Here is a 12,468-nt window from a genome sequence, read left to right as displayed (position 1 = left end):
AAATCTTTTGCGTCATTTGAAGTTTTATTTTTACCACTTACAACTACAAAGACAGGCAAATGAAATGGGAAATTGCCCCTTTAAAGATGCATAGCTTAATGGGACCGTGAATGCAAGTAATATAAGAAACTCTTTCCATTTCCAAACTTTTCCATTCTCATTCTCCATCCCTCAGAGAGAGAAAATAAAATGTACCATAATTGAATGTCAGAATATATTTTTCTTGCTATTACTGAAGAGAATGCAGTAATTATGGTGATTGCCTAATTACAGTATAATTCCAGTCCAAAAATAAGGTTTGCTGATCAGATACATTTTCATATTTATTCTTAGGTAAATGAAATCAAATCTGAAAATAAAGAAAAAAATAAAAAAGTTCCATTGTTGGATATTCCAGTTCATATTACTGCAACTAGTGAACCAGTTCCTATATCTGAAGAATCTGAAGAACTGGATCAGAAGACATTCAGTGTGGTAAGTCCCTTGTTGATAACTTAGTGTTTACACTTGATATTCTAAATGAACACAATTTTGGATGTTCTTGATTCTGCTAATTAGGCATTATAACAAAGATATCTATTGTCAGTAAAATCTCAGAACAATGAAGGATTATCTATACGATACTAAAATCAGTTTTGTTTTCGGGCCAGCAGTTTTGTTTTATTGTATTTATGTGGTATAGTGAAGAATATTTGTCCATTGGTCTGTGCACTGAATAGTTATAAAATACAGACTATGAAGATCCATAATCAAGAATAACTCGTGTCCTTCTTAAAGGACAGAAACAAATGAGTTTTAACACAGTTGTTGTAGCCACTGGACTGACCTTATCAAATACCCCTTTGTTCTTTGTAAGCGAATGAGAAAAATTAAGTTTCAAAGTTGATCTTGAAGTATTACAGACTTCCCATGTTAGACACAGGAAGGAACAAATCCAAAAGTCCTTAGAAATATCTTGCCAGTGATCTCTCTGATACAAAATTAAAATAAAATAAAATAAAATAAAAACAATTAAATCACTACTTTTGACCACAACAGGATCAATATTGGAAGAAAAAAAGTTAGGTAAACTCAATCTGTACAATTTTATAGGTTGATTGGGACCTTTGGAAAGGTGCCAAGGAGTTATTCTGAGCAGCTAATTTTCTGCTGTGGAACTTCTATCATTCAGTTTTCAACAGTTGTCTGCTACTGCCAGATGGGTCTACTGGATCTACTGTAATGTTAACTGTGAGAGGCAAATTATCTTGTTTTCTCATCAGTATGGTAACTGACCAGTATGTGGGTTTGGGGGATTGATTTTTGTTTGTTTTGTTGTTGTTGTTTTTTAATCTAAACATTATAAGCAAATTGTCCATGATTTCCAGGATATCTTATATGTGGCTAGGTGACTGAAAATCACTTGATTCCCATGTATAGTTATGCTTCTCTGATCATCTCTACATTAACTTAAGCAATGCATTCTGTAAACTGTCTTTAAAAGGTTGCTTTAAGCTGTGGTTAGTGCAATATATAATGTAGCTGTTTAATAAATTAATGGCATGAACTGGCAATGGAACAACAGCTTCACTGATTTCTGAATTATCCCTTGATGTCGATAGGGGAGCGGAGATGTTCTTCAAAAGCCCTCAGTTTTGATTCGGGATCCAGGAGGTTCCTGGAATGCATTGATGATAACTTCCTTCTCTAAGTGATAGAGGAGCCAACAAGGAGAGGTGCTATGCTGGATCTCATTCTCACCAACAAGGAGGGGCTGGTGGGGAATGTGAAATTCAAGGACAGCCTTGGCTGCAGTGACCATGAAATGGTGCAGTTTAGGATCCTGAGGGCAGTGAGGAAGGAGTACTGTGTTCAGCTCTGGGGCCCTCAGCACAAGAAGGACACGGAAGTATTAGAATGAGTCCAGAAGAGGGCCACGAAGATGATCAAGGGGCTGGAGCACCTCTCCTATGAAGACAGGCTGAGAGAGCTGGGGTTGTTCATCCTGGAGAAGAGAAGGCTCCAGGGAAACCTTATAACAACATTACAATACCTAAAGGGGGCCTACAGGAAAGCTGGAGAGGGACTCTTTATCAGGGAGTGTAGAGATAGGGCAAGGAGTAATGGCTTTAAAATAAAAGAGGGTAGATTTAGATTAGATATTAGGAAGAAATTCTTTACTGTGAGCGTGGTGAAGCACTGGAACGGGTTTCCCAGAGAAGTTGTGGATGCCCCATCCCTGGAAGTGTTTAAGGACAGGTTGGATGGGGCTTTGATTAACCTGGTCTAGTGGAAGGTGTCCCTGCCCATGGCAGGGGGTTGGAACTAGATGATCTTTAAGGTCCCTTCCAACCCAACCCATTCTTTGAATGTATGTTTCTATGATATACAGACTTGCCTCTTTTCCATAGTGGGAGCAATTCTAATTTGTGTTTGTGTATAGAACATTTTTGGACAGGCCCTCTCTTCTGGAATGTATATTCATCATTAAGCCATAGTCAGATGCAGTCTAATTAGTATGTTTACCTTTTCAAATGGAAATATACCGATGAGGGTTGTTGAAGCCAACTCATTTGACTTCTCTGCCACGTGACAGGTAGAATATGCATTTCATCTGTCTACTTTGCTGTTGTGATTGGATGGTATTTCCAAACAAGTGTCTTTAATTTAAAACATGCTTACTGGTTTATCTCCATCTATTATCAATACATTTGAATTAGTGTGAAAATTCAGGAACACACATATTAAATGTATATATGGGTACATCTGTGTTGTACACTGTTGCTAATTTAGGCATACCTAAAGTAGCTTTATCCTAGATAGGTTAGTTTCTCTTAATATCTGCATAGAACTCGGGCTTATAAACTGCTCAGAGAAGGAATGTTGATCTTCTGCTGAATGCCAAGTTTAATTGTTGCAGAAAGTATCTACTTGAAATATACTGAATCTTGACACTGAGTTTGTATAGCTTTCAAGGTCCTAAAAAGTAAAATAAGTCGTCCTATATACTCGTGCTGTTAAACCCATGATTTTAAAACTGCGTTATAATAATTCTTTTCCCTCTGATTTTTTTTATATTAAATTAGTGTTTTATTTAATATCTGTGTTGCATATAATCTAATGCTTTCATATAGGAATAAATTTTCTACTTGGTTTCAAATACTTCTTTTTCCAAATTAAACCTCTTGTAAAACTAAATGTAATGAGCTGTGAGTGAAGTCTTTTTCATTTGGCTTAGATCAGTACTGTCTTTGCCTGTATAAATAGCACAGTAAGGGTGGGTCATGTAGATTTTTTTTCCCATTTGAATTAATGTATTTCTTTTTTTCCATTTTACAGTGCAAAGAAAGAATGAGGCCTGTCAAAGCAGCATTGAAACAACTGGATCGACCAGAGAAAGGCCTTTCTGAAAGGGAACAGCTAGAACATACTAGACAGTGCCTAATCAAAATTGGGGACCATATTACTGAATGTCTAAAGGAGTACCCAAATCCTGAACAAATTAAACAATGGAGAAAGTAAGTTATTCTACATGATTTTTCTTGGAAAAAGGAAAATCCATAATAGCTTCTATTAAGCCGAATATTTTTTTAATTATTTCTCATTTATTTCTTTCTTGTATTTTTTTGCTGTTTTAAATAAATACTTATAAAAAAGATGAATGTAAATGGCCCCAGCTTTTAATGGATTCACAGTTTCATACTTGCATAGCAATGCATTTTGTCCAGTAGTGGAGTCATCTTATTTCTTCAAACAAAAATCAAACAAAATAACTGTATTTAGAGTGTATTTAATGCTTAGATAAAAGAGTTCTTATCATTAAAAAAACCTTTTTTTCAACTTTGAGGGTTTTATATTCATGCTAAAAATAGGACTTTATTAAATTTGTGTGTTGAAGTTTTAATGATTTTGAACTGCAGAATCATTTCTTTTTAAAAATATATATAGTTTAAAATGTAATAACATAAACTATGACTTTCTAAAAACATTTATTGAAATGTACTCAGAGGTGTACTCAGAAAAAATCCTGTTTGATATTTGTAGGAAATAAGGCATGTAGGTCAAATGTCTTACTCTATAAGAGATTTCAAGTTTGGAAGAATCATTACTGGGTAGTAAATACTCAGGTTTTCTGACATATTTCAGAAGGCTTTCACAAGAAATAGAAAATTAGGCAATTTTTAGGCAATTGCACAAATCATTCTGTTAACAGAATTGTCATTAATACTACTTTTCATGCACACTGCATTTTGAAGTTGTTGTGATAAATATTACAAAATGATAAATTATTAAAGGAATTCATTTTTCAAATGTTTGAAATACAACTAAGTAATGTTTGCTGTGCAGCTAGGTAATATTCTCTGTAATGGACTTCACAATTATTTCAGTTTACTGAAGTACTGTTGAAATAATATAAGTCCATGTTCTCTTGTATGGTACAAGAAAAACTAATATATGGAAGAATTATAACCTCTCTTTCTTTCTCCTCAGAAACTTGTGGATTTTTGTCTCCAAGTTTACAGAATTTGATGCCAGAAAGCTGCACAAGCTGTATAAACATGCAATCAAAAAACGCCAAGAATCTCAGGTAATACTTTAAAACTCTCTCTATACAAATATGTATTCTAATTATTATAACTTTTTTTTAGATTATCAATTTAATAGATTATCAGGATGTCCTGATTTCAGCTAGGATAGAGTTAATTTTCCTCCTAGTAGCTGGCAGGGTGCTGTGTTTGGGATTTAGGATGAGAATAATGTTGATAACACACTGATGTTTTAATTGTTGCAGAGCAGTGCTTACACCAAGCCAAGGACTTTTCAGCTTCTCGCTCTGTCCTGCCAGCGAGGAAGCTGGGGGTGCAACAGGAGCTGGGAGGGGACAGACCCAGGACAGCTGACCCAAACTGGCCAAAGGGATATTCCATACCATATGATGTCATGCTGAACAATTAATATGGGGTGGCTGACCAGGGTGGGGGGGAACTGCTGCTCAGGGTCTGGCTGGGCACTGGTCCGTGGGTGGTGAGCAACTGCATTGTACATCTCTTATTTTGTACACATTAGTAGTAGTAATACTATTATCATCATTATTATTATTTTCCTTTCTTTTCTGTCCTAATAAACTGTCTTTATTTCAACCCACAAGCTTTTACTTTTTTCCGATTCTCTCCCCCATCCCACTGCGGGGGGAGGTTGAGCGAATGGCTGTGTGGTGCTTAACTGCTGGCTGGGTTAAACCACAACAAAGGAACAATAACAAGATGATTAACTTGAAGTGTATTTTTCTGTTAATTGTAAACTAGTCTATTTTGTTAGGATATTTTCTGAAGAATTCAGATGCAACTTTGGGATTTATCAATTACAGTTTCTGTACTTGTCTCTTTCAGCAACATAATGATCAGAACATTAGCAGCAATGTGAATACACAAGTAATTAGAAATCCAGGTAAGAAATCTTAAGTATATTCTTGTGCTATGTACCTTAAATATGGGATGTAAAATGAAATAAGTTTTAAAAATGTCTCCTAGAACTCCCATATTGCTGGATATAATAGGGATAGGCTGACTTGGCATAACTTCACTAGTTTGCTGATGAAATTCAACTGAGCAGAGACTGAACCTGGTACTTACTGATTTTAGTAGCAAGTTATTTGGCCGTTCTTTTAAAATAAATAAAAAGCAAATATTTGTATTTAATTTTGGCAAGGGAGAGAGGCCTACTCAAAACTTGTAAACTTCTTGGAGGCTCTGTGCATATTTGTAGCAGTTGTAATGTCACCATGGCTTCAGGAAATATGGGATGTCTTTTATTGTTGGCAAAATCAGTTTTTCTGTGCTCCCACACTTACCTTCTTTTAATACTTATTTTTATATCATGTAATGTAAAACCTTGAGTATGTTATCATTGGTTTAAAATGAGCATAATGTGTTTTAGGAATACCATTAAAAATCTTTCATTAATAAGTTGTACCTTTAAAACTGATGTTCATGCTTCGGCTATCTCTCCTTAGAGAGGAACTTCCAACCATTCTGTCTAAAAGTGCACTGTTGAAGGCATATGGTCTATACTCACCTCTCATTTGGACCACACTCATCCTCTCCATTCAGTTTATAAGGCTGAAAAGCTTAGCTTCTCAGCCTTACATATTCCTAGCTTGCGTGCCTTCTATTTACTTCTGAGGTCTCTCTCAGTTCACTCACATTAGTGCATTTGTCTTTAAACTGTTTAGATCTTGTTTCTGTCAAATGATAATGTCATTTTCATATTGCTTTAAATCTGACAGAAGTGCTGTTTGAATTAGGTGAAGAAAAAATGTACAGTGTATAAGACTTCCTTATAGAATCATAGAATCATTAAGGTTGGAAAAGACCTCCAAGATCATCTGGTCCAACCATCACCCTACCACCACTATCACCCAGTAGACCATGTCCCTAAGCACCACGTCCAACCCTTCCTTAAACACCCCCAGGGACGGTGACTCCACCACCTCCCTGGGCAACCCGTTCCAATGCCTGACTACACTTTCTGAGAAGAAATGTCTCCTAATTTCCAACCTGAAACTTCCCTGGTGCAACTTGAGGCCATTCCCTCTAATCCTATCGCTAGTTATCTGGAAGAAGAGGCCGACCCCCAGCTCCCCACAACTTCCTTTCAGGTACTTGTAGAGAGCAATAAGGTCTCCCCTGAGCCTCCTCTTCTCCAGACCAAACAACCCCAGTTCCCTCAGCCACTCATCATAGGACTTGTGTTCCAGGCCCTTCACCAGCTTCAAAGCCCTTCTCTGGACATGCTCCAGGGCCTCGATGTCTTTCTTGAAGTGAGGGGCCCAAAACTGAACACAGTACTCAAGGTGCGGACTCACCAGAGCTGAGTACAGGGGGATGATCCCCTCCCTGGTCCTGCTGGCTACACTATTCCTGATACTAGCCAAAATGCTGTTGGCCTTCTTGGCCACCTGGGCACACTGCTGGCTCATGTTCAGGCGAGCATCGACCAACACCCCCAGATCCTTTTCCTCTGCACAGCTTTCCAGCCACTCTGCCCCAAGCCTGTAGCACTGCATGGGGTTGTTGTGGCGAAAGTGCAGGACCCGGCACTTAGCCATGTTGAACCTCATCCCATTGGCCTCTGCCCTTCGATCCAACCTGTCCAGGTCCCTCTGCAGGGCCTTCCTACCCTCCGGCAGATCGACACTTCCCCCCCAACTTGGTGTCATCTGCAAACTTCCTGAGGGTGCACTCAATTCCCATATCCAAATCATCAATAAAGATATTCAAGAGGATGGGCCCCAACACCGACCCCAGGGGAACACCACTCGTGACTGGTCGCCAGCTGGATTTCACTCCATTCACCACTACTCTCTGGGCCTGGCCGTCCAGCCAGTTTTTAACCCAGCAAAAAGTGTACCTGTCCAAGCCATGGACCTCCAGCTTCTCCAGGAGAATACTGCGGGAGACTGTGTCAAAGGCTTTGCTAAAGTCTAGGTAGACTACATCAACAGCCTTTCCCTCATCCACCAGGTGGGTCACCTGGTCATAGAAGGAGATGAGGTTGGTCAGGCAGGACTTGCCTTTCATGAACCCATGCTGACTGGGCCTGATCCCCTGGTTGTCCCACATATGCTGTGTGATTGCATTCAAGATGACCTGCTCCATCACCTTTCCTGGCACTGAGGTCAGGCTGACAGGCCTGTAGTTCCCTGGGTCCTCCTTATGGACCATTCTTATAGATGTGTGTCACATTAGCAAGTGTCCAGTCATCTGGGACCTCTCTGGATGACCACAACTCCTGATAGATGATGGAAAGCAGCCCAGCAATCATATCCGCCAGCTCCCTCAGCACCCTCAGGTGGATCCCATCTGGCCCCATGGACTTGTGACAGTCCAGGTGGAGCAGCAGGTCTCTAACTGTTTTCACCTGAGTTGTGGGGGGTTTCTTCTGCTCCCTGTCCCAGACTTCCAGGTTGGGAGGCTGAGTACCCTGGGGATAAGTGGTCAGACTAGTAAAGACAGATGTAAAGAAGCTCAGCCTTTTCCTTATCCTTTGTAGTCATGTTTTCCCCTGCATCCAGTAAAGGATGGAGATTCTCCTCTTATTGTTAATGTATTTGTAATAACATTTTTTGTTATCCTTAACCATAGTGGCCAGGTTGAGCTTGTGCTGGGCTTTAGCCTTTAAGGCTTATAACCTTTGTCTACTTTATTAAACAGATGTCGAATTAATGAAAGAGAATACAAACCATGATGACAGTAGCAGGGACAGTTATTCTTCTGATAGACATTTGTCACAATACCGTGATCATCATAAGGACAGGCATCAGGGAGATGCTTGTAAGAAAACTGACTCTAGGAAAAGGCCCTATTCAGCCTTCAGCAATGGAAAAGATCATAGAGAGTGGGATCACTACAAACAAGACAGCAGGTAAGTTGCTTCAGCAATTGTAAAGTCTCTTAAGAATTCCCTTCCTGTAGCTTGCTTGTAGTAAGCAACAGTGGTTTTTTTTTGTTTTGTTTTTGATTAATACAGAATTGCAAAGAAATTTCTCTAATGCACTTCTGTTGAATTGACATAATTGTAGTTCTTACTGTGTGTTCAGTAATACTAATATAAGGGTGTTTTGTTTGTTTGTTTGTTTCAGATACTATAGTGATAGTAAACATAGGAAGCTGGATGACCACAGGAGCAGAGATCACAGGTCAAACCTGGAAGGAAGTTTAAAAGATAGTAGGCCTCATTCAGATCACCGTTCCCATTCAGACCACAGGATGCATTCAGATCACTGTTCAATTTCAGAGTACAGCCATCATAAATCTTCCAGAGATTATAGGTACCACTCAGACTGGCAAATGGACCACAGAGCTTCTGGTAGTGGCTCAAGGTCACCATTAGATCAGAGGTCTCCTTATGGTTCAAGATCTCCATTTGAACGCTCATCAGATCACAAAAATACACCTGAACATACATGGAGTAGCCGAAAAACATAACAAAGACTGACATTTTCTGGACCTTCTTTTAGCCATATACAGTAAGCTAACACAGTAATTGCCTTATGTGACTTGAAAGACTGGATATTCTATCAGTAGCAGCATTGTTACTTCTTCCCAGGATGCAAGGTCTATTATCCCAACAAAAGAAAAATATTTTTGTATTTAAAGTTTATGCTGCACAGTGCTGCAAATGTTGTGGCACTTTTTCTCTCTCTCTTTTTTTTTTTTTTTTTTACAGGGACCTCAACACTATCCCATCAAGACTGGATCTTATAAAACTGTTTTTAGGCTGAACACAGTTTAAATTGTTTATAAATTAATTTTTAAACACTGCCATACGATCATGTTTCAAGAAGGAATGAGGAGTTTGCTTTGTTTTCTTAGTAAAGAATTCTCACTTTCCAAAACTGTATGTTTACATTGTACACTGCAACCACCTTGCCGCTTTTCATAACAAGCTTGAATATTTAAATTCTTTATCTATAACTGTAACATAGCCAGGATTTCTTCTGTTTGTGATCAGTTGTAATAATGCCTTTTTACAAAAAAAAAACCAACATAAATAAAAATAAATCACTGCAAATTACTGCAAATTAATTAACTTTTTTTTTTCTCTTGTTCCTTTCCCCACCAGCTCAGGCCTTCTTGTCACAAGTATGAAAAAAAAGTCAGTGTGCTAATTCTTTTTAATAAAATATCTTGATGAAACCACTGTTCAGAATGTAGAAATGGGGAAAGGGAACATTTTTATTCCATTTGTGCCCCTTTTTTATTTGATAATTCAGATACATGTTTTTTTTTTTGTTTGTTTCTATTAAACTGTCAATATCGTGATTTGTTGTAATGAAATGATGAGAAATATTGAATTAAATTGTGTTCCGGAAAGTTTTTTTTCCGGTCCGTTAGTTTTAAAGGAGTGTTCAATATCTGAACACTTAAGAATCAAAATTAGCCAAAATTTATTGTACATCCATTTGTTTTCCTTCTTAAAATGGGCAATAATGGCAAATGTGCTATGCAGCCAGATAATATTTTAGAAGATTTGAATGACTTTATTAATAGAATTGTTACAATGCACACTGATTGTACATAGATAACATCTATCTGACAAATTAAATTTAAACAAAGTGTGTGTGGGCTCTTGTTTTTAGCTGGTATTTTTCTACAGTGTACATTTCTCATATTTAACCATAAAAATATTAAACTATGTACTAAACTTTAGTACACAACATAATTAGGGAAGATAAATGTCTACACTGGCATGTGGTTGGAGCTACTCTGTTGCTTCAGTTTTTCTTGTCTTACAACATGTTGAGTGTTTTTTCTGATTAATTATGTTTACAGGAACAAATCGACAAATCTGGTGGCCTTCTATGATGGGATTACAGGTAATCCCTTCTATGATGGGATTATTGGTAGATAAGGGAAAAGCAACTGCTGTCATCTACCTGGACTTGTGCAAAGCATGCAACGCTTTCTCACACAATATCCTTGTCTCTAAATTGATAGATGGATCACTCAGTGGCTAAGGAATTGGCTGGATCGTCGCACTCAAAAAGTTGCAGTCAACGGCTCAATGTCCAGGTAGAGAACAGTGATGAGTGGTGTCCCTCAGGGCTTGGTATTGGGACCAGTGCTGTTTAACATATTTGTCGGTGACGTGGATGGTGGGATTGAGTGCAACCTCAGCAAGTTTGCTGATGACACCAAGCTGTGTGGTGCGGTCGACACGCTGGAGGGAAGGGATGCCATCCAGAGGGACCTTGACAGGCTTGAGAAGTGGGCCTGTGCAAACCTCATGAAGGTCATGCGTAAGGTCCTACACCTGGCTCAGGGCAATCCAAGCACAAATACAGACTAGGTGGAGAATGGATTGAGAGCAGCTCTGAGGAGAAGGACTTGGGAGTGCTGGTTGATGAGAAGCTCGACAAGAGCAGGTAATGGGCACTCGCAGCCAAGAAAGCCAGCCGTATCCTTGGTTGCATCAAAAGAAGCATGACCAGCAGGTCAAGGGAGGAGATTCTCCCTCTCTACTCTGCTCTCGTGAGTACTGTGTTCAGCTTTGGGGCCCCCAATATAAGAAGGATATGTACCTATTAGAATGAGTCCAGAGGAGGGCCACGAGGATGATCAAAGGGCTGGAACACCTCTGCTATGAAGACAGGCTGAGGGAGCTGGAGTTGTTCAGCCTGCAGAAGAAAAGGCTCTTGGGAGACATTATAGTGGCCTTCCAGTACTTTAAGGGGGCTTACAGGAAAGAGGGGGAGGGCCTCTTTGTCAGGGCATGTAGTGATAGTGTGAGAAACAAAGTTGTGTTTCTGCAATAGAAGGTGTTTTTGCAGTGTAAAATTCCACTAACCTTGCATATTCAAAAGTGATTCTGCAGGCATAACAGAGGCATAGCAGTGGGGAGTATGTTAAGCAGATACGGAAAAGGTCTCACTGTCCCAAAATAAGGAGGATAGCTAAGAAAAACAGGACGAGCAGTGCGAAATCAGTAAAAACAAAAATCACGGGCCTTCTAGCCATGAGATAAGAAGGAAAAAAAAAGGAAAAGGAGAAATTAACGGTTGGTCAAATAAAATTGTACATATATGGTATAATAATAAGGGTCGAGTAGTTTGTGAACCTGTAGTACTCAGCTTATGAGGAAACAGGGGAGGAATCAAGCGTCAGGTAACAGGGAATATAAGGTTATGATATACTTTGCTGTGCACTCCTGCTTGCAGGACGTCCACCATTGCAATCGCGAATAAAAATGCTACTTCACTGAGATCCTTGCCTGAACCTGTGTTATTGGCTACAGATTGTTTCTCACAAACTGGGAGCTCATCCGGGATCCAGTAACCTTCTGGGGAGCCCCATTACCACCGCAGCAGGACGGCATGCCCCACTGATTTCAGCAGTCCTGTGCCTTGGTGATGGTGGTTCTGCAGAGAGCTGACAAAGGAACCGAGACTGGTGAAGAAGGCAGGATCGGTGAAGAATTAGGGAAGAAAGGAAGGTAGGCACTCCGGTTTCGAGAACTGACCTGGTAACTCTGTGCACAGACCGAGGTAAGAAATATTAAGTATTGCCTTGGTGGTTGTGTAAGACTCTTGTGTGAAGTGTGATGGGGATGTACTTTTGTACGAAGCGAGTGTGGAGTCCCGATCCCCGATTCCATAGCTCTGTGATGGGTGTAGCTGGAGATGTATGAAGTGAAAGTTAAAAGTGAGAAAGGAAGAGTCTTGGGGAAGTCTGGAGTACGGTACCCCCTTGCACGGTAAAATGCTTGGCAGTACACCCCCATTTTCTAGAACTGGAACGTTAGTGTGTGGTACCCTGCAGGAGGAAAAAATTCTGTAGCAGCACACTGACAAGGACTAGGAAAAATGGGAAATAAGGGTTCCAGGGGACAGGGAGATATCCCTGGGGGAGTGCCTACCGACAGTTCTTCCTGAAGAATGATAAGAAATTGGAAAAATAATCCCCAAATTAGGGGAAATGATAAAAAGAA

General features: G+C 39.5%; 1 protein-coding gene across 9 annotated transcripts in view; it reads left to right on the top strand.

Moving 5' to 3' along the window:
• LOC121062454 (chromodomain-helicase-DNA-binding protein 1-like) overlaps positions 1–11,029 on the top strand; it is an 82,747-nt gene extending 71,718 nt beyond the window's left edge. For all 9 annotated transcript variants that reach the window (XM_040542449.1, XM_040542451.1, XM_040542450.1 and 6 more), the window contains 6 exons: positions 334–474; positions 3,319–3,497; positions 4,471–4,567; positions 5,370–5,427; positions 8,193–8,403; positions 8,621–11,029. In XM_040542449.1, coding sequence (XP_040398383.1) covers positions 334–474; positions 3,319–3,497; positions 4,471–4,567; positions 5,370–5,427; positions 8,193–8,403; positions 8,621–8,966 — 1,032 coding nt within the window. In that variant the 3' untranslated portion in view covers positions 8,967–11,029. The remainder of the gene's footprint in view (positions 1–333; positions 475–3,318; positions 3,498–4,470; positions 4,568–5,369; positions 5,428–8,192; positions 8,404–8,620) is intronic.
• Positions 11,030–12,468: the final 1,439 nt, after the last annotated feature.

The sequence above is a fragment of the Cygnus olor genome, chromosome W (genome assembly GCF_009769625.2).
Source record: "Cygnus olor isolate bCygOlo1 chromosome W, bCygOlo1.pri.v2, whole genome shotgun sequence".
Lineage (NCBI taxonomy): Eukaryota > Metazoa > Chordata > Aves > Anseriformes > Anatidae > Cygnus > Cygnus olor.
This window is presented reverse-complemented; position numbering and strand designations above follow the sequence as displayed.